Here is a 23395-nt window from a genome sequence, read left to right on the forward strand (position 1 = left end):
GTAAAGAGATAAGACATTGGCCGATAAATTGAAGTACATCTCCAATGAATATAACAAAATTACCCTATCTGTAGATTACAGTTAGTGCTTGATACGTTTGGACACTCAACTTAATAAATCAACCAATCAATATTCATTAAAAGTCCACAAAACTATTTATCCAAAGAATAAGAAAACGAACGGAATTATAAAACTTTGGGGACTAGTATAATAAACAGCCCAATGTACGCTCCCTCCCTTGATAATATTACTATTGATAAATAATAACAGGAAATTATAATACATTAATGGTGAAAATAGTGAAGTCGGAGGTCGTTTGGACTCACAGTCTACAGACATACCCTAATTATAATCACAAAGTTGCTGCGCTTTTACGATTAGTTTACTGACAAAATAATGGATTTTCCTGCCTGTTTTGATACAATTGTCCACAATATCCGTATCAAACGCGGGAATAATATCATTCCACTGAAATCTTATCGTTTCTGGCGAGGGAGTGATAAAGTTCATCTTCAGGACAGGATTTATTTCTGTTTTGAATCTTTTAGTAAAGTTTACAAAAGAGGGGGTTAAGGTAAAAATATTGATGCCGCCGGGGCTTTTGAAAAAATCATCTTTGAACACATCAAAATTAAACGCCAGCTTAAATGAAGTCTCTTCCATGGCCGAGAAACCTTTACTGTTTCTGGCAACAAACTTGAGCTTATTTTTGCTAGAGGTAGACATTTGAACAGTCACTTTTGAGTTGTTAATAATTTCTTTCAGGCCTTGCACGAAAAAAAGTCCAATTTTAAGTTCTATACAGGTCACAAAATAGACGGTTGAATTCAGACATATTTTCAACTGAAATACAAAAATAACTTCATGTGTATTTTCTCCTAGTAGGTTGGATTGAGGGCTGACATTTGGAGGATTTTGATTGGTTGGCGGATTTGTAAATTTTGGAGGATTTTTGACTCTTGCAGTTGGCACATTTTTACCTGTTGGTTGATATTTTTCTTTAGGGGGCAACAGTTTTCTATTAACTGAGTCGACAATATAGTAAGACAACTCTTTGCTAATCTTCTTGGGTGTTATATAGGCTTCCTTGTCAAACAGAGCCCAAAGAAGGGAGGGTAATTTTGTTGATAGGGAATAGTTGGTAACGTTCCAATTTGGATGTTTTTGGATTAATTGTTGGGTTGTTATTTCATTGTTAATGCAAGAAACTAGGTCTAACAGGAATTCAATCTTTTGTTCTTCATTCAAGTTGTCTTTCTAAAAACATAACAATAGGTCATTATTTAAACCCTCAGTTGTGTACACAGGGTTTTGCCAGGGGGGTGTGTTGAATACAACAAGAGGGGTGCTATTTTAATGTCGTGGGGGTAAATATACACCCATTTAGGTGTCCAGACCCTCACATAATCAAAATTACTCAAAATCAAATAAAGCGTCTTTAATTATTAAGGGGGGGGGGGGGGTTTAATGCAACCATCTCGTAATCAGTGAGCAAATGACACTTAGAATTCGAATTTCGATCTGAACTTTTGCATGAGTAATCCTTGGTAGGTCTATTTTCCCTAAATCGAACAAAAAGTTGGAAAAGTAACGGCTATCGGCTCAGCCGTTCAGCCGTTTTTTGCCTATTTTCAGGGTAAATCCATCATCAATTACGTAGGAATCAACTTTTTAAAACATATTTTTGGTTTAATTCATGTTAAATGATAGCAATAACCAATTTTAAAACTTCTAGTACCAACAGCTACCGTCTAGAACCGTTTGATAGCGTTTTGGAGTAGAAAAGAGTATTATGTTCAGAGAGGTTTCGTGACTAATTTGCAATATAGATATCAAAGAAATGGCAAAACAGATGAGCCGCCAGCCGTTAGCCGTTACTTTTCCAACTTTTTGTTCGATTTAGGGAAAATAGATCTACCAAGAATTACTCATGCAAAATTATAGATGGAAATTCGAATTCTAAGTGCCATTTGCTCACTGATTACGAGATGGTTGCATTAAACCCCCCCCCCCCCCCCTTTACACGGGCACAGCAATTTTTTGACACCTTTACAGTACACCCCCTAGGAAGTTTTGGGGGTTGCATTAGGGTATGTAGAAGGGTGACACCTAAAGGGGTACATCACACACGCCCCCTTTTATGAGTTAAAGTTTGAAAATAGAAAATATTGAATTTTAGGATTATTATTATTAGACATTTTTTTTTAAATAGCACTGCTGTTTATATAGGTATAAGTTTTGATTTCCATCAAAAAGTAGACAATTAAAACTTGTGAGTCTCATCGTGAAAGTTACGTTATGTCTAAGTGAATTCATTTTAAGGCGGCCAGACGTACGGATTAAACAATCTATCTATGGACAAGATTTGCTATTTGATTAGTTATTTATCGCATCGTATTATAAACAGCTTTCCGTGGATATAAAAGTATAACTAAAAGATTAAAACCAGTTTTGTTAGACCCGAGATGCCGAAGTCACTGGCTAACAAAACTGTTTTAATATTATGATTATACATTTAATTTTTTATAGTCGTAGAAAACTGAAAATAATGCGATGTATGCTTTTTCAGTATGGCTTAGAACCGGTTCTAATCCAGCGGATTAAAATCGGTTTCGAAACTATGCTGGAAATGTATTTACCTTCATGGTATAATTATTAATTTGTCTCATGATGAAAGCCACGTCTTGTCGTTGTTTGTCTTCTTTCTCTGCAACTAAAAAAATAAAATATGGTCAGGGATAAGACAATGGCCGATAAATTGATGTACATTCCCAATGGTGAGACACAAAATTAACCCTTTTTGTGGATTAAAATTAGTGGTTGAAACGTTTGAAGACTCAACTTAATAAACCAACCAATCAAAATTTAGAAAAAGTCCCCAGAGTTGTTAAGCAAACGAATAAGGAAACTTTATTATTAAACTTTGGGGACTAGTGTAATAAACAGCCCATTGTCCCCTCTCTTTCTGAAATATGGTGCTTTTGAACTAATAGGATTTCCAACCATATTGGTTCAGCGGTTAGCAAGATCCTTCGGTACACACTAACAGACAGACAGACAGACAGACAAACAAAGAGACAGACAGAGATCCTGTTACTTTTATATAAGGATGTTTGCTACCTAGGTGTATTAATTTTTGTAACAAGCAGATTTCCCAAATCTTTTTTTGTCGAATTAGATTCAAATAAACCATTTAAGACATAAATGAGCAATTTTCATATACGATAATGTAATAGGCTAAAATATCGCAGTTCTAAAATAGCTGTACTTTTTAAATGCTTAAAAACTATGAATCGGAAAATTAATATCTAACTTACTTTTATGTGGCTGTGAGGTAGGTTTCTTTGGAGAATTAGTCAGGGGCACAGCAGACAAACGCGGGTCACTTCTACTATTATATTTAGCATTTGCTGGCTTTATATTCATTTTTGGAACTTTGACAGTTGGAGATGTAGTATGGTCATCGCGAGCATTTGTGTTGTTCTCAGAAGATGTTTCATTTTCATCATAATTTTTACAAATATTTTGGTTATAAAATTCATTCTCTACAATCTTATCAATAGGCGGAGTTATATTAAGTTCATTTGTAGATGGATCTCGCAAAACTTCTATAGAAAAATCTACATTGCTTGTTGATTCGTTGGCAGGTTTTGGCATAGAATTGGATTCTTTCTCAAAGGAAGCATTAATATCACCCTGTTGGTCCAGTGGTATGGGTGATACTGATAAGTTTGGCATAGAATTGGATTCTTCTTCAAAGGAGGCATTATTGTCTCCCTGTTGGTCTAGTGGATCTATGGGTGATAAGTTCGAGTCATGTGAAACAGTGGGCGGCGAAGGTGTTTCAATTGACCTCAGTCCAGTTTCTGAAGTATCACGGCTGCTGGAAGCATCTTGGACGAGAAGGTTTTCTGAATTATTGATTTTAGCTTTCAATGAAGGACTAGATTCAGTTTTATCCTCTTCTGATTTGGAATCATTATCATAAGCATTAGCATCATGGCAGGATTCTGGCGATTGCAGGGACTCCTTTTGTGACACTTCCTTGAATTGATTAAGATACGCTACTACTTTTGAATATCCATCTTTTTGTGTAGATAAGGCTTTGGCGAACTTAAAAAAAGCTTGTTCAATTACATGGTTATAAGCATCTATTACTTCAATGTACTTGAGAAAATCTTCAAGATTAAAAGACCAGCTACAAAGGAGAAAAACTCCGCGGTAAAATGACTTTTTGTTGTCTTCATCGTACATTTCTGTAAGATAAGTGAGGAAAGGTTGATAAGCGGGTTCTACATCAATATATGAAGGAAATTTGCTAAATTTTATATCTATCCCTTTAAAGCAGGGATGGATTGAATCAAGAGAAGTTAGTTTTCTTTTTATTGCTATTTTCAAATGGAATACGCTGTAAGCAAACGAAATCTGTTTCTTAAAATCTCCAAAAAACTTTTTGCAGCCGATTTTGCCAGACATATAGCTCAAAAACAAATCAGAAACCAGTTTTCTTTTTTCTTCAGAGAATTCCTAAAAAATAAATCGGATAGGTGACTTATATAAAAATTTGAAATGTCAAGAAAATAATATCTTACTGGTTGTATTGCGAATTGGTGGAATAATAGTTATTTCTTTCATCGTATTATAAACGGCTTTCCGCGGATATAGAATGTACAATTATAAGATTAAAACCAGTTTTTTTAGCCCCGAGATGCCGAAGGCACGGGCTAAAAAAACTGGTTTTAATCTTATGATTGTACATTTCTATATTTGTAGAAAACTGGATATAATACGATGCTAAATTTTTTTCGTATAGATGAGAACGGGTTCCTATCCACCGGATTCGAATGAATACGAGAAAAAATGTTAAGATAATTTTCAATAAGGGGGGGGGGGGGAGGGGGAGTTCTGACACATTTGCGTAAACCTGGTATATAGGCTTTATCTTTGGACTGAGAGGATAGGTTATTAGGGATAAAATCATTCTTATATGATGAATTTTCCCAAGTTTTAAGATTTTTCGAATAGGCCTCCAGGTTCCGGAGCTCCACGCCTACAGGTGGTCTCTGTACAGGTAAAAATGAAATTTTTTTTTTTGAAGAGTTAGAGGTCAGCTTATGAAACAAAATAGGCATGTTTTTTTCTTCAAATTTGTAAATAACATTCAAAAAGAAGCATATTTTGTTTTATAAGTTGACCTCTAACTCTTAAAAAATTTTTTTTTTTCATTTCTACCTGTACAGAGACCACATGGAGGCCTGGAGCTCCGGAACCTGGAGGCCTATCCTAAAAATATTAAAACTTGGGAAAATTCATCATATAAGAATGATTTTATTCCTAATAACCTATCCTCTCAGTCCAAAGATAAAGCCTATATACCAGATTTACGCAAATGTGTCAGAACTCCCCCCCCCCCGTTGTTTTTTAAAAAGCTGCACAATCAAATATTAAGGTGTATTACATTTACATACCTCTATAAAAAGGCATTATGTCCAACTATTTATGACTATATAAAAAACCTTACCTTGAACCACGTTTGAAGTACAGCTATAGCAAATTGAGCTTGCCTTAGAACCTCTTCGTCACTCATTTCATACATATGAAGTTCTTCAATCATAGGCATTAGAATCTCAACTGTTTTGGACCGATTTTCTAGTAATACATTTGTCAATGAACCCTCTGTATAGATATTTTCCAATTTTTTACATGTTGTTGAGCGTTCAGTTGTAATTTGATTGGTTGTTGAAGAATGAGCTGAAGTTATTGTAGGTTGCACATGAGAACTGATGTTTCCAGCACTTGAGGTTGAACGACCTGCAACAGCTTGGCTGTAAGGCGGCAAAAGAAAGTCCTGTGGTATTTTAGGTTGTTGATTTTGTTGTTGCATATGTTCTTGCTGTGTTGCCCAATGCGGATTTGACTGTTGTTGATTTTGCTGGTGAGCTAATTGTTGTGGCTGTTGGGCTTGTTGAATGCTTGGAACTGAGTGCTGAGGATGAACAATTTGATTTTGCTGTTGAAATTGAGAATGCGCTAAATGTGATTGCTGTTGAACCTGTGATTGCGTGTATTGTTGTTGCTGTTGTGATTGCTGATAACTTATATTTTGTGGAGGTCTTTGAAGCAACAACCTTAAATTTTGCTGTTGTTGATGACTAGGTACTTGCTGTTGATTTTGGTGACTATTCAAAGGTTGATGTTGTACCAACTCCTGGTGTGCTACTTGATTATGTTGATTAATTAGAGCTTGTTGACGAGGGTACAATTGACGCACATGTGGTTGTTGCTGTGGCTGATGACCTAAATTTTGTGGAACATTTGTAACTCCTTGAAAATTCTGTTGGTGTGACGAAACTACCTCATTAGGTCTTGCAAACAGTTGATTTTGATTAGCAACACTAACAACCTGTGGCTGATTTACAAGTTGCTGGCTAGCAGCATTCAGGTGCTGTTGATGATAATTACCTGTCTGCAGCTGATTTGATTGAGCTATCTGTTGAGCTGATTGAGCTATATGTTGGGCTGGAACTTGATGATTTTGCAGAGCTGAATTATGATTGTTCAGGGCAATTTGTTGCTGTGGAATAGATTTTTGTGCTTGGACATTTGAATGTGTATGTCCATGTCTAATTCTATTTGCATATTCAATCTGCATAAGATTACGTCCTCCTGTTGCTATATTATTTTGCTGGCCAGGAAATTGCATTTGCGAATGTCTTAAGTTAGCAGAATTATATGTATTCATGGGACCATTGTTTCTTGGTGGTAACATTGTACCTGGTGGCATTTGTGGTCTTATTTGAGGGTTCATTGGTGCATTTGTTTGGGGAGATACCATTGCATTTGGCAACATAGGCCTTTGGGTTGCCACCTTAGGCCTCATTAGCCTATATTGCTGCATCTGTTGAACGTTTGCATGTTGTTGATAAGGATAATGTTGTTGAACTTGTTGTATATTAGTTGGCTGTTGATTTATATGATGTTGAACTTGAGGTTGTTGACCTTGAGGATGTTGCACGTGGCGGTGCTGTAGTATTTGTTGCTGCTGAGCAGGATAATTTTGATTTGCCTGGTGCTGCACTTGTCTCTGTTGTTGTTGGTGTACAAATTGAGGATTTAAATGTTGCTGCGAATATTGATGATCATTCATTGCAGAATGGACGTTTGCTGTTCTGTTATGCACAGTAGGATGATGACCTGCCATTGCATTAAGTGGCCTGTTCTGCATAACTTGCTGTCCTACATCTTGTTGTATGTGACAATAATGTCCACTATTCATTTGTGCATTAGGAAAATTTTGTGCCCCCTGCTGTTGACCTAGAGGAACAGGATATTGTTGAGGACCTTGTAGTTGATGTTGATATTGAGCATGAAACGCTTGACGCTGTTGAATATTTTGATCTCCATGCTGAACTTGAGATTGCTGTGCAGCAATTTGTTTTGCTTGGTAACTTTGCCGCTGCTGTAGCACCCATTGTCTTTGCTCTTCTGCGGTATAATTTTGTTGTCCAGGTATTGCATTAGACTGTGCTTGATGCGTGACAGTTTGAGCTTGATTATAAGATCTTTGAAATTGCGCTTGGCTGGCTGCAACATTATTTCCTATAGACGAAAGACCATCAGTTAACTGCCTTAAACTTTCAATGGAAGGATCTAAATTGTTGGTAGAAGGTACAAGGACGCCATCAGAGTTCTGTACAACATTGAGGGGGTTGCTAGGAGGAGAAACAGCTCCTTCTCTGTCATATTCACCTAAAAAATAAATAGCTGTGTAAAATTTATAGTGCGGAAAAAATCGATTTAAAGAGCTGACACCCCTTAAATTTATAACTTAATTGTAAAGGTAGGTAATAAAAAAAATGTTATTTTGAGCGGTTAATTTTTTACGGTAAATTTTTCTAGGGAGGGTGGAGAATGAGGTACCCTCCCATCAATTAGTTCTAAACCTTCCCTGAACCTATTAGTAGCTTCACTGTACATGAGAACCATATCGGTTTATTGGTTAGCAAGATCCTTCACTACAGACAAAAAAAAGCTTACTACGTTATATAATAGGATAACGAATATATTTCTTTCAAAGCTAAGCATTACCTAAGCATTACCTAAGCATTACCTAATATTTAGATGGAACCCTTAACATAAATTAATCCTCACCCCAAAACAATCCTGTACTTGCTATCCTCCCCCAGGGATCTAAAGGGATAAGACAATGGCCGATAAATTGATGTACATCCCAAAGGATGATACAAAAATTTCCCCTTCTGTAAATTACAATTAGTAGTTGAAACGTTGAAAAATTAAAGTCCATTTAGTTGTTCAGTCAACGAATAAGAAAACAGTATCATAAAACTTTAGGGACTAGTGTAATAAACAGCCCATTATCCTATCCTAGCCCATTAAAATGTATTTTGTACTTACCAACCATCATGACGCTGGGGGGCGGGGCATAATCCCCAACCATCTGAACACTGGGCGGAGCCGGGTAGTCCTCCATTTCAGCCACAGTTACAGGCTGAGATTCAGTTTTGGCGACTAGGTTGCCGCCGCAAATAAACGGAGTGACATCTTCATTACTACCGCCATGTTTCCGTTTTTGTGGTGGCGCAGCCTTTTCTATAGTGGATAGATAGACAATCTTTGATTTTCCATTCAATTTATTGAATATTTAAGAAATTCTTTTTTAAGTATGGCTTCGAAACCGATTAACATCCGCTGGATTAGAACCAGTTCTCTGCAATCCTGAAAAATCATGTATAGCATCGTATTACAGACAATTTTCCACGAATATGTATAAAAAAATTCCATTTTGAGATTAATATATAAGAGCATACGTTACTTCGTAAAAACTGATGCCTTTAAATAACATAAAAATTAATGACCTTTTGTGTAGACATCTAAAAATTTTCCTGAAACTTGTAAGCTAAATAATTGAAAATCAGAAAAAAGACAAAGATATGCAAATTTTCATTTATGGATGGACTAATCCTACTACATTGGCAAAAAGACATCTAATTAGGTACTATATATAACGATTGGAATTTAATTTCTGATACTTTTTAGCGTAAAAAAATTAAAACTGAACAGAAAAAATTCCTTTTGACTTTCTCTTAATAATAAAATATTGTAAATTTTTTAAAACCAAAGAATGTCCCTTTAATAATTTGTACTGAGGGAGGCGGCATTATATCGACAGGTACACTTAGATCTGGAGTTACTACTCGTTCATTTTCTTCATCATTAAGATTTCCAGAACAGTTTTCGTTAGCGGATTTATCTTCAATGTGTGTGTCTTTTTCATTTGAAGATTTTTCTAGACTCTAAAAAAAATAGTTATTAGCATAAAAATATTTTTAAAAATGACTAATTGAGTTTAGCTATAGGTAACGGGGGGCGTAGAGATTGTGGCTTATCGTGTAACGACATACCACCAATAATATTTTGGGTTCTTCTACTCCTTTATTTTGTAGAGACAATTGGGTAAAGTTTTTGGATGAATCAATAATTACCCAAAGTTTTGGTATTTTACATAAAAAAACATCAACAAAAAAATCCTTTCCTAGGCGAATTAGGCAATTTGAAAAGTAGGTAAGGGAAGGGGGGGAAGTGACACTTTTTGAAACCAAAACTAAAACTTAAAGGAACTCTAATAAATAAAGGGTTACAGCTCTGAGGTTTGGTATGGCAGTTGCTTTAAAGAGGTACAAAATGGAACTGTGAAAAAACGGTGGCGGAACAGCAGCTCTCGCCGAAAACCGCCATTTCCCGCCGAAATTTTTTTTGCCTTTTTTCGCCAAATTAAACAACTTGGAATCATCTGAGACAAACTTATTTTTTCCCATAAAATTTCTCATATACAATTTTCTTTTGACACTTTTTTCTCCATATTAAAACATTTTCAACATATTAAAAAAATGCAAATATTAGCAATTTTGTTTTATTGAAAAAAAAGTTTGTCTCAAATGATTGAAAATTGTCTAATATGACGAGAAAAGGCAAATAATATACAATCTATAAAGATGATGGGCGATTACAATATATAATATATTTAGCCAGCCCCTTTCCTGTTTGTAGTGTGCGTCGGCAGGCCAGAGGAGGTATTAGCTTTAAGTTATTATTATTTATCTAGAAAACAAACTAGCGGCTTCGCTTATAGCATCTAGAAGCTCTGTATTTGAAGGAAAAAATAAAGTAGGAAAATAACCTAAAAACGAACTCAGATATAAAAATCAAATAGCCTAAAACCCTAAAACCTTTAAGAACCTTCACAAAAATGAAGAACTAAATCAATTTAGTAATTTAATTATCGAGAAACAGACAAAAATCTTACTACTTTACATAGTAGGAATACCTACACAACAAATATAACAATAGGTACCTACCTGATTTAGTAAGTCGTCAGAATCTTTCAAAACATTGTCAATATCATCAAACAGAGTGTGAGATTGAAACGATGACCGAGAAAATTCTTCAAACTCCTTTCTCAAAGCAGGGGAATCATTGCCCATGTATGAGTCAGTTGTGTGCAGATCTTGGGGTAGGTTACCACAACTAGTATTGCTGCTGTTTCCAATATTTTCACTGCTTGCTTCTGTGGAAGTTATAACATCATCATTAGTTACATTATTTTCAATATCATCACGACTACATTCAATGTTATTAAAATTATCTTGCTGTGCATCTTTAGAAGTATCCCTTTCTGCAACGTTCAAACTGGATTCAAAATTGATAAAATTATCTTTTTGAGCATCTTTAGAAATATCACTATGGTCAGCTAAGCTTTCTGCAGCATTTAAACTGGATTCAGAAGTATTGGCTATAATATCACTGTTACTTTCTGCATTTTGTAAAGTATCACTGCTCTCCTCCTGTACATTTTCAGTGGAAATGGATTGCAGATTGGAAGATTCTTGGGTTGACTTGGAATTTTGAGTTTCTGTAAGGCAAGTGGTTGGTTCAACGGGTTTTATGGAAGAATAAGGAAGAACAGAGGTTTCCTAAAGATGAACAATTTTTATTTTAGGCAGGTATGTTATAATCTTCTATAGGTAATACAAAGTAGTAAGATGTCTGTCTGTCTTAAGCTTAAGATCTCAGTAACCACTGAACCGATTGGGCTCTATTCTTCAGGGAATATACCTACTGGTCCTGGGATGGTTTTAAGCTATTTTCTAGGAGGGTGGGACACCCCCAACCCCTCCAAAAAATCAAAAATACCCCCCCCCCCACCCCAAAATAAATTTCTTTTTAAAACTAAAATCAAAAAATATGTTGTTTAAACCTCTTGGGGCAATAGGGGCGAAGCCGCTAGTTTTTATATATTGTAACAAATAAATATTTTTATCTTAAAACTAAATTTAAAAATGGGTGGTGGTCGACTTCCCCCTTTCCCTCAGAAAATTGGGTTGACAAAACCTCGGACGGTCGGAAAAAGACAATTTAGTGTAGCTGCGATGATAAAAGCGACCTACCTCTATTATATTTTGTGTTGTTTGATTTTCATCATTTAATGCTTCTGGAGTAGCTTCACTATCTTTAACTATATCCTCTTTTTCACCTTCATTCGTGGATATATTTTCACTAACATTGTGCAAAAAATCCACAGAACTTGTTTGTTTATTGCTAGTATTAGCTGTTTCTAAATCAATGGAGGTCGGTGGAATTGTTTTGTTGCTGGCTGATTCCTGGATAGTAGCTGCATCTGGTTCCTTCTTGCAGAATCCTTTCAGCTCTCTCTCCTCCTTTATTCTTTTCCTAAAAAAAAATCATGGGAATGAATCCAGGGAGGAAGGGGACTTTGGGCTGTTTATAACAATGTTTACGTAGTTCAATCATATTAAAAGCCGCAAAATTTTTTTAAATAATATTCAAAATGATAATTAAAATTGCTAGGTATATACTTTAATTTTAAAATGTATATTGATTTTAAAGTTTAATAAAAAATAATAAAGATATTATATATTGAATAAACTAAATTCATAAAAACAAACAAACACGCTAAATAATAAATGAATTTCCGCAATGTGTAAAGATAACAAATGACTAAATTAAAATCATGTTCACTTAATTTTTAAAAGTGAAACATTTCTATAATTAAGGTCGTTTGGTCCGGAACGGTTAGCTCTTTTCGTTGATTTAGACATGGTAGAATTATCCTATGATGAATCTTATAACAATTATGTGCAATTTACTATTTTGGATGCGTAGCAACTCTATTATCGATACTAGAATATCCGTACGTCCATTTAAAATATGTTGATTTTTAACTTTTTGGAAACAAAATTTTTATGTGATATAGGTAATAAATCTATACATCTGATTTGTGGAATAGCAAGGTACAATGTTAACAGCAAAGCATCTCTATAATCAAGCCCTTAAAATGTAAGTTTGTACTTAAACAGTATCTTGTATTTAAGCAGTTTTGCAACAAATCGACTTTCTTACAATTTTGTTACTCATACATTTATATTCTGCCTTTTCATTTTTGACCCTCTTCATGTATAAATGTTCGTTTATCCTACAGTTCCAGAGCTTCTCTTTTATGAATGTTGTCAATCCTTGTTTTTATATACATTTGAAAATCCCGAGAAAAATAATAAATATAACAAACTAGGTACCTAATGATTTTTAAACATATTGTACCAATCTAACATAAAAAATGTTGCTTTAATACCTAATTTAAAAAAATAGATTTATTAAGAGATAGAATTGATTTTTTACGGTTTATTTTAATCCAGGCTTTTCTCTAACTAATTTTATTTAAATATCTTGTCTATTGCTAAATGTCATCAATAAATGACCTACGAAGAGCTAATAAACATTTTCCCAATCTAGCATGTCTAAGTTTAATTTAGAGCAAGACCAAATTTTGTCACTTCTTCCAATCCGAAGTTACCCTGCGGCATAATTAGCAATAAGGAAGTAGAATTAATGATAAGAATTCAGGGCCAAATTTATATAATAGACATAATATATCTATAATACAAAGTAGCTGGATGTCTGTCCGTCCATCTGTCCTTTAAGTTCTCGGTAACCACTGAACCGATTGGATTCTACTCTTCAGGGAATATTGATTGATTGATTAGCCATAGTCTCTTAGGATTTGGACCTAAGTAGTCATGGAGTAGGCTGAGACACTTTTGTATAGCCACTAGGGCTATCAAGCTCCACGTTCAAGCACATTATGACCTGACCCGCTATCTCATGAGAGCTACTCATTATTACCTCACCCTCGCCGAGTATGACAGGTGTCCCAAATAAAGTCACCGTAATGAATGACGCTCTCTGCAGAGGAGCTTGGGATAAGGGTAGTACTGATATTATGTACTTGACTATTAAGTATCCAAACTTACTCAATAATCCCCTTCTTACACAACCAGGAGAAGTTGCGTGAATGTATTCAACTAAGAAATTCGAGTTGCCACATGGGGACTAGAACTCGAACTCTCATCACCGTAACTCAGTGCGTTACCACTGAGCTACGACGCCCTTCAGGGAATATATATACTGGTCCTGTGGTGCAGTGGTTTTAAGCTATTTTCTTGGGGGTGGGACATCCCATTCCCCAACCCCCAACCCCCCCCAAAAAAAAAAAAATCCCCCTCAATTTTTTTAGGCAGTTAATTTAAAAATATAGTGGTTTCAGCACCAGAGGTACTTAATTTGTTTTAAAATTACCTCTTGGGACAAAGGCGCTAGTTACTTATTAGAGTACATATGTAACTAAAGAGATTATTTATAAAAAACAATATATGAAAACTGATGCCTTTTTAAATGCCTTTACAGTGAAGCTTCTTATAGGTCCCGGGATGGTTTTAGGCTAAAAAAAACCTGGATGTCTTACTCTTAAGCTATTCTTCTGCCCTACCATATCAAATGTAGATCCCCTAGATGCTAGGGGCGCAGCAGTTAGTTGAATAAAAAAATGGGTAGACAAAGTGAATTATAGAGTAGCTTTGCTATTAAAAGCTAGAAGTACAGGGATAGATTTTAAGATATTAGGAATTCGGTAAAATGTAAAATGCACCTACGGAAACGGAAACACATATATTATATTTTTTTTTTTAAATTTACAATATAATATTATAACTTCAATTTAGAATATTTTTACAATTTAAAGATTGATTTGTATAACTGAGGCTTTTTTAAGAGCTAACAATTCTTATAATTAATACCAAAATACGATTTTACAAAACACATTTTTAACATTTTCGTAAAGGATCAGTTATAGAGAAGATTTACTTAAAAAAGATGTCTTAATATACTTACATGGTAAGATTTCGTTCCAGTCCGTATTCAAAGACCTTTCTCCAGGGGGTGTCGGGTTCCAATCCGTGATCTTTCATCAGATTTGTTATAATAGGGAGATTCTGTTTGGTCGGAGTGTCTATGAGAAAGCCAACCAGCCTTAAAGAAAGTTAAAATATTGGGATCATGGTAAGAAAACGAAGTAGCGGGTTTTATCGTATTTTTACAGTAGCTTTTAATAGGTAAGGTAAATGTTAATGATTGCCCCGCGGGGTTAGAAATAGGCCCTTCAGGGTTAGAGCCCCCCGCAAGGGCTAGAAATAGGAGAAAAGCTAAATTAAAATTACGAAGAACCTCGGCTATTTCGTTTACTTTCCATGATCAAAATAATGATTATTCATAAAAGTATAATTTTGTACTTTTTAAAAATCAGCCATAATTTGTGATTCCATTTACTTTAGTGACCTTTTAGCACTTAGGATATTTTTTACTGTAAGGAATTGGCAAAAGGAATTAAGTGTCCGAAATTACTCTTTTAGAAAAATAAAGATAAGAAGCACGCTAAAAGATAATGAAAAATAAATATGACAATGTACAAAATACAAGGTTTAATACATTGGGATGGAAATAATTTATCTGCCATTGATATAATACGCCTACAAAAGTAAATAAAATACTTACGAAGGTGGATCTTCTCTTCTCAAAACCACTGAAAATAAAATTATTGTTAGAATAGTGTTCTTCGCATCATATCATAGACATTAAAATGAAAATTTTAAAGAAAAAAAAACAATTTTGTTGATAATAAGATAGAACAATATATATCAATGTAATGTATTTATGGCTAGGGCAAATCCACCAGAGAGTATAAAATATAGAAAAATGTACCAGTACCTTCTTAAAACTTAAAAAATTACATTAGACAACTTTATCAATTTATACAGTAGCTTCGCTTCTTCTAAAAGTAAATTATATAAAAAAACTTACTGATTGCCGAGTATTTTTGTGGATCAGGCCGTAGTATGGCCATTTTTCGAGGTAGTTTCTTAAAAAATTCTTCTTTTTTGACATCGTCTTTAATCTCTACACTAAACACTTCAGATTGCTGAAGAAAAAAAATATAATAAGTAAATTAGAGGGAAGAGGGGAGTTTGTCAGGAGGGAGGGAACAAGACATTAGGCTAAACATTCCAATAGTCCCCAAAGTTTTATAATAGCGATTTCTTATTTGTTGGCGCAACAACTTTAGGGATCTTACTGAATTTTTATTGAATCTATAATTAAGTTGGGTGTCCAACTAATGTTAATTTTCAGAAAGGGTATCATTATTGGGGATGTGCATAAATTTATCTGTCATTGTCTTATCCCTATTCTATATTACTTGTCCGTCTGATTATCTTAATAAATGCACCTATTACTTAATTGTGGCGGGATTCTCCTTCAATTTCAAGTGATCATCTAGAGAACCCAAGGGTATCATCCGCTTGTACTGGGATGCAAGTAACTTCTAACAGACAACCAACCCTAACTGTACATGGTGGTGTGTTGCGCCTGTTTGTGGGCCAAGACATTCTCTAACAATTCATGTCGCACACCTGACATAGTAGCAGTAGGAACAATTTTTACCGACTTCAATTATGACGCAATGTCGGGCCGAGACTCGAACAATCACCTCCCTGACGACGAGCGAATGCGCTACGTGTTGAGCCACGGTCGCGAGTTAATAGATGGATTTACCTGTGTCATAATCAAAAGATTGAATGGCTTCTTAATACTTTTGGTGTAAATAAATGCCCTCAGTTCCGTTACATCTAAAATTTATTTTTATTAACTTAATTTAAAAACAAATACCGGATCCTGGAAAGAAAACGAAGTAGCGGGCTTCGTCATATTTTCAATGTAGCTTTTCTCCTACTTCTAGCCACTGCGTGGTTAATTTCCTAACTGTGCGGGGCAATAATTAACATTTATCAAACCTAACCTATCAAAAGCTACTGTGACAATACGACGAAACCCGATACTTCGTTTTCTTTCCATGATCCCAAAAATCTAGTGAATTTTATGACAACTACCTAATAGAACTAGATTAGTTTCCATGAAAACTAAAGTCTTTTTAAATAAAATAAAAAGAAATAATTTTATGTAGAGTTACATGATTTAAATCAATTCGGTTGAACTTTGCTACTTTTATGTTAGACTTACCATTGTAATATAATAGTTGTTTATTGCATCGTATTATGGACAGCTTTCCGCGTATATTAAAGATTTAACCCAGTTTTGTTAGACCCAAGGGAACGAAGACCCCAGCTTACAAATTTGGTAGGTATTCAACTGATGATCTTTATTTTAGTAATATTCGTGAAAATTGTCTATAATACGATGTTATATATGTACATTGTACACAGGGTGGGGAAAAACCCAAGGTTTTTTTAAAAAGCCCAGCCCAACCCAACCCAAAAACCCAACCCAAAAACCCTTTTTTTTAAGGGTTTTTTTGGGGGTTTTATTGGTTTTTTTTTTAAAACCCTGGGTGGGTTTTTTGTATGCCCACCCTGATTGTACATGATTTTTCAGTATGGCTGAGAACCGGTTCTAATCCAGCGGATATCAATCGGTTTCGAAGTCATACTGGAAAGAATATAAAAACCTGTATCCCAATTAAAAGGACTTGGTTGTTTGTCCTCTCTTGACTCTGTGGTAACCACTTTAATTTCAAAAGCATCATCGCTAGAATAAAAAAACATTATTCGAGTATTAATATCCTTTTAAATCATAATAAAGTAAAAGGATCTCTGTCTGTCAATCTGTCTGTTTGTACTGAAGGATTTTGATAAACGCTGATCTGATATGTTTATCCTTTACAGTGAAGTTTCTCATGGGTCCTGGGAAGGTTTATAGGTATTTGGGTGGAGGGTACCGCCACCCTTCCAAGCAGGGTGACGGAGCCGTATAATTTTGATGCGGCTCCGGCTCCGGCTCCTACCTTAATATTAATATATCATTTTTTTTTCATTATTGAATTTGATAAAATAAAATAAATAATATAAAATATTTTGCTTTTATTTGATTAAAGCTATATAAAAGTAGAAGGATGTGTGTCTATTTGTTAAGTAACAATAATTTTTCAGTTTATTATATGGACATAGACCGTTGCCAAATTATAATATTACTTTAAAAATCATTTTTAGCAGCCGTTTTTAACGAAAAATATGGCTCCGGATCCGGCTCCACCAAAAATGTTGCTGCTCTCAGCTCCGGCTCCGAAACACTGCTTCCAAGAATTATCGCCAAAAACAAAAACAAAATATACAACGCCGCCGGGCGGATATTTTTGAGAAACAGCTGATAGTAACATAGATTGCAAAGAAAACATTTTACGTGCCTCTAGACTAGAGGCCTCTAGGGGCGAAGCAGCTAGTCATTATATAAACCAGTGGACTTTTTTTGTTTATCCGTTATCATTAAGTCATTTGATGTTTTTAGGTTAATTTTCTGCCAAATTCCTAGTGGATGAGATTTTTGCTAGACTCAAACAAAATCAAGAAAACACAAACTTGAGGATATCATTTCATTATTGAAAATATTTTAAATTCAAATATATTCAGGGGTGTATATTCTGCACAAGATTAATTTTTTTCCCTTGCTGCAATTTTTTTTATTTTTTTCCCCTCCTAGTTTTTTCCAGCAAGCAAGGAAATAAAATGGGAAAATATTTTCAAAACTCTATATTTAATTCAAATTATATCCCCCCTCCCACATATTCTTTTATTTTTTTCACCAAAAAGGTGAGAAAAATGGAATAAAAGCTTTCAGTTCTCTTAATTTTTAATTTTTTACAGCAGGGTCAAATTTGAAAATATACACCCCTGAATATATTACCTTTCAGAAGAGTCACCGAATATACATTTTCCCGTCCAGGAGTGACCTAAATAATATATTTAAGATTATTCTATACACTACAACTCAACCATTACAGGAAATATTTTCACAGAATGGCTTCGAAACCGATTAACATCCACTTTGTAAGAACCGGTTCTCAGCCATAGTGAAAAATTAATCTTATAATTTTCATTTTGATATCCGCGGAAAGCTGTCTGTGATACGAGGCGATATAGATTCTTTTGACATTTCGTCTTTCAATACTTTTATTAGAATAAAATATATTTATAGCTACCTAAGTATTTATTTTGCATGAAAAAATTCAACGATACTGACTTTTTTTAGACAAATAAAAAGTTTATGTCCTATTGAAAACTTTTTTTTCTATCTTATTTTTTATAAATCACAATTTACTTGTGATCTTCAGTTCCATGTAAATGGAAGATATATCAATCTTTCCGACTAAGGAAGACATTTATTACGCGTATTATCTGTAAAGATTCTATCTTATTTTTTATAAATCACAATTTACTTGTGATCTTCAGTTCCATGTAAATGGAAGATATATCAATCTTTCCGACTAAGGAAGACATTTATTACGCGTATTATCTGTAAAGATGTGTGTTTAAAAGAGGAGTAGAACTCTAAATATTTGCATGGCAATTGCTTTAATGATGTACTGCGGCCGAACCGCCGCTCATGCCGAAAACCATCGAATTTTTCTTTTTGCTTGTTTTAAATCATTTGAGACAACTGATTTTTTTTAAATTTCCCCTCTATTTTCACGTGACACTAATGAAAGTTGTTCTGTATAATCTATCTACCTGGCGGGTCCACCGACTCCGTATTTGTCTCCATTGTATAATAACCTCTCTACTTTTTCCTAGGCTTGTGGAACCTCCATCTCATTGTTATTAAGCTCAAATATTCTGTAAAGCAACAACAAAACGGTTTTGTTATTTTCATAATAATCAATTACAAGTTGATAATGTAGTTATAATAATAATAATGGTATTTTTTTAACAATAAGTTCTTAAGTCCGTTTATGAATCAACGGATTTTTTTCTAAAAAGGAGGAGGGGATGGAGTAGAATTTTTCACTATCTTTGTAAAAATTAAATTTGATCAATATAAATTACATTTCTTGTAGGCTATTTAATAATAGCTAGAAACAATTTGGTCTTGACCTCTATTTTCCAAGGATCTAAAGGGATAAGACAATTGCCGATAAATTGCCCAGATGATGATACATAAAATTACCCCTTTTGTATATATTACAATAAGTGGTTGAAACACGTTTGGACACCAACTAAAAAGCCCAATTTCCCCTCACTCCCTGCATTTTAAAGCATTTGTAATTTTGACAAAAATAGTGAGAAATACTCTTCCCCCCCCCCCCAAATCTCAAGATTAGTGTGTGCAACATAATGTACAAATTATAAAAACTAAATAACAATATATAATGGCTTCTAAATTTTCAGTGTTAAATAAGTTTCAATTCAGAAATAAGTAAGCTTCACAAAATAAAGGAAAATTATATTTTAGCAATTTTACTTAGGTACCTACTGTATGATATACCTATTAACTTCAGAAAAATTTACTGAAATCTACAGGATTTCTATTGTTCGATGCTCTAAGTAAGATGCTTCTTCAGTTTTAAACCATAAAATCATTGACTAATATTTTTTCATTATTTTGTGTTTTTTACCTACCTATTTCTAATATTATTTTCCTAACTTATAACATTACAAACACTGGCAAAAAGCAACAAATAATAACATAACTCATTTGATTATCCATTTAAAACAATGATATTACATGCATTTTTTTGTTGTTTTTAAATACTCTAAAAACAAAAAAACACTAGGCATTAATTGAGAAAATCAAACCAGACAAACATAAAAAAAATACAACAAAAATAAGTTAAATTGCCCTATCTTTAAACTGAAATGAATTTTTATAATCACTTAAGATCTTAATAAACATAAAACAGGCCCTAATTAAACAAGTAAAAGCATGAAAAGCAACAGCTCTACTGACTAAAAATAATTGGATCATGGAAAGAAAACGAAGTAGCGCGTTTCGTAATATTTTCACAGTAGCTTTTGATAGGTCATCTTAGGTATGGTTAGGTAAATGTTAATGATTGCCCCGCAGGGGCTAGAAATGGGAAAAAAACTACTGAAAAAATACCAAGAAACCCGCTACTTTGTTTTCTTTCCATGATCCAAATCATTTACTATAGGTAGTCATTCCTAATACGATAGGAATAAAATACTTGTAAGATAGTATCTAAAAAATATTATATTGTACAAACGGTAATTATGATATGATTTCTAAACCTGTTTAAAAAATTGCATACATTAGGTAGTTCTCTAAAATTAAGACAGCTTGAAAAAAAATATTATTTAACCAGTATTTTAATGTTAAGAAAGGGAATATTAGCTTTCGCAATATTCGTTGTGAGCAAGCTTCCAGTCAAATGCGATTATTAAGTCTAACTGTTCTTAATGTTGACCAAACGCATAGTAAAATTTAACACATATTCAAAAACAATTTGACCTAATAAGCACATTTTGCTGGAATCTTACTCACAACTTACGGAATTTTGAATTCTTTAGAAATATTAAAAGATACTTATTAATGTAAAAAGTTCAAAAATTATCTTTTTTGCCTTATTAAAATAAATGTATACAATTTCTTAAACAGACACTACATAGTTTATCCAAAAACAACCATTCAAATAAACGAATGTAACATGTACCTATTTATTTATGTACATCGTATCATAAACAGCTTTCCGCGGATATAAAAATGTATAACTAATACCTAAGATTTAACTGGTTTTAATCTTATATATATTAAATTTTTACATTCGTAGAAAACTCAATATAATACGATGCTATAAATCATTTTTCAGTATGGCTGAAAACCAGTTATAATCCAGCGGATGTGAATCGGTTTCGAGGCCATACTGGAAATGTTTTTGTGTATCTTTCCAATTTATCTTCTAAAATTAATGCATGACCCTAGTAAAATAGTTTTTTTTCTTCAAAATATTCATGGAATGTATTTTCATTTTTATTATATTTAAGAAATACCTAACACTTGTAAAAATGTTATGAAAAATTATCCCTAATTTCCTTATCATTTTAAATAATTTTCAAATTGGTAAATGCCTATAATAATATTATTCCAAAAAAAATCAAAATTACTTTCTTTCTCATTTGGTCGATGACCGACCTTATTTTTGTTACTGTATTTTCTAGACTAAGTTAGGTTAAATAAGATATAACACAGTAGTTACAAATATTTTTAATTATTTTATCAATCTATTATAATAACTATCAAACTAGCACGTAAATAAATCTGTTTTTCCCCTCTGGCAAAACATTTAATTTCTATGGACTTCTTTAAAAATAAAAATTATTGTAATAGAGACAAAATAAAGTTGTTTTGTTTAATTTTACCATTTACTTTATCACATCGTATTATAGACAGATTTCTGTGGATAGGAAAACAAAAAATAGGTATTAATTTCATGATTTTTGTTTTAACATTCGTGGAAAATTGTCTGTAATACGATGTCATACATTATTTTTAGTATGGCTGAGGACCGATTTTAATCCAGCGAATATATGAATCGGTTTCGAATTCATACTGGAAAAGATATTCTTATATTCTCTCTCTAAAACAAATGTTTATGGAATCATAAAAATTAACTGTTCTGTCAGGAGGATTAACTGTACTAGAGATGCTTTGCACCTATCTACAATGTGTTCATAAGTATTAGCGTTGGGCCGGATATCCGGCCATTTTCTATACCCGGCCGCATACCAGATATTGAAACTGTCCGGATACCGGATATCCGGCTGAATCCTAATAACGTGTATCGGATATCCGGCATTAGAAATTAGCCGTATATCCGGTATCCAGTATCAGGCCTAAACCCTAATAAGTTTTAACTATTACATATTAAATTACATATGAACATCATATCTTGTTGTAAAAAAAATTGACTGCCATTCATTAACATAAAAAATTTTCTGGCATGTTTTTTTTTATTAAGAAATGCACATGAAGTAGGTTTGTGTGTACTGTGTAGGTACATTTGATGATATTGCATACCTCCTTATAAATGGGATCTAGTGCAGTTCACGGTAAAATGTTCCTGGTAACGATTATCTCAAAAATCTATGAACTTTAAAGGCTGCTAGTTGTCAAAGGGCTGAACGTACATATTATACCCGCACAACTTTATAGGAGCTGGAATAGCTTCACTGAAGAAAAAACACATAAAATAAGTCTTTTTCGCGCATTCATGTGCACTGCGACATAACCGTGCATTACTGAGTAATGACTGTTTGGACTTCTTTTTGTCAGTAAAAATTTTGTGCAAGCTTAATCTATACGTTCAACCGTTTGGCTGTTGGCAATGATTTTACAGGGAATTAAAGAACTGATTACAGCAATTGTTGAAAAATACAACGAAATTATGACAAATAAGACAGATCTTATTGAGATTCAATAATTGCTGCAACCAACAAGTTACTTAGGTGTGTATATTCTGCATTCTGCATGGGATCCTCTGCTAAGGTGGGAGGGGGGGGGGGGGGAGATTAAAAAATATGTGGGGGGAGAAGAAAAAAATGAAAAAACAAATAGTGAATTGAGCCATATTTAATTGTAATGTATTTAATCAAATAAAGAAGAAAACTTAATTAAACTGAATGAATTTAAAGGAAGAGAGGGCTACTTAATATACTTTTTAAATTTTCCCTTTCTTGGGGGAAAAACAAAGGGTTGGGGTGGGGGATTTAATACTGTTTTAGCAGAGAGAAAAAATGAATCTTGTGCAGAGCTTGATCTTTAAATCATTTTAGGGGTGATTTGGATCGGGGCGCGCCAAACTTTCAGCCAATCACAGCGCTGCATTTTCAAAATGCAGCGCTGTGATTTGCTGAAATTTTGGCGCGCCCCGATCTGAATCGCCACTAAAATGATTTAAAGATCAAGCTCAGAATAAACACCACTTGATTTATATTAACCCTTTGTGTATTTTGAATTATTATAACTGAACTTATTAGATAATTAATAAATAGAACATTATTAATTGGGATCCTAGGTATATAATATAGAATAGAACATAACAATCACAAACCTAAAACAGAGTGTAATTTACATGGACTCCTACTTACTTCTGTGAATAATCTACAATTCTCTTGTGTATATAAATCACTTTTTATCACTTGCAGAACTATGATATGATTCTAAT

The 23395-nt window shown here is 33.7% G+C and overlaps 1 protein-coding gene across 1 annotated transcript in view; it reads right to left on the reverse strand.

The window, feature by feature from the left end:
• The window catches only part of LOC145306088 (uncharacterized), a 46102-nt gene that overhangs the window by 22049 nt on the left and 658 nt on the right, over positions 1-23395 (reverse strand). Inside the window, exons 2-18 of the mRNA XM_080148021.1 lie at positions 23151-23281; positions 22071-22671; positions 18945-21889; positions 18121-18166; positions 16889-16968; positions 15979-16052; positions 15229-15346; positions 14923-14950; positions 14263-14400; positions 11466-11748; positions 10377-10991; positions 9149-9314; positions 8416-8610; positions 5522-7749; positions 3318-4527; positions 2640-2713; positions 411-1257 (exon numbers count right to left, since the gene is read on the reverse strand). Coding sequence (XP_080004147.1) covers positions 411-1257; positions 2640-2713; positions 3318-4527; positions 5522-7749; positions 8416-8610; positions 9149-9314; positions 10377-10991; positions 11466-11748; positions 14263-14400; positions 14923-14950; positions 15229-15346; positions 15979-16052; positions 16889-16968; positions 18121-18166; positions 18945-18978 — 6136 coding nt within the window. The 5' untranslated portion in view covers positions 18979-21889; positions 22071-22671; positions 23151-23281. The remainder of the gene's footprint in view (positions 1-410; positions 1258-2639; positions 2714-3317; positions 4528-5521; positions 7750-8415; positions 8611-9148; positions 9315-10376; positions 10992-11465; positions 11749-14262; positions 14401-14922; positions 14951-15228; positions 15347-15978; positions 16053-16888; positions 16969-18120; positions 18167-18944; positions 21890-22070; positions 22672-23150; positions 23282-23395) is intronic.

This window comes from Acartia tonsa, chromosome 2, assembly GCF_053477335.1.
Source record: "Acartia tonsa isolate MP-2025a chromosome 2, ASM5347733v1, whole genome shotgun sequence".
NCBI classification, from domain to species: Eukaryota; Metazoa; Arthropoda; class Copepoda; order Calanoida; family Acartiidae; genus Acartia; species Acartia tonsa.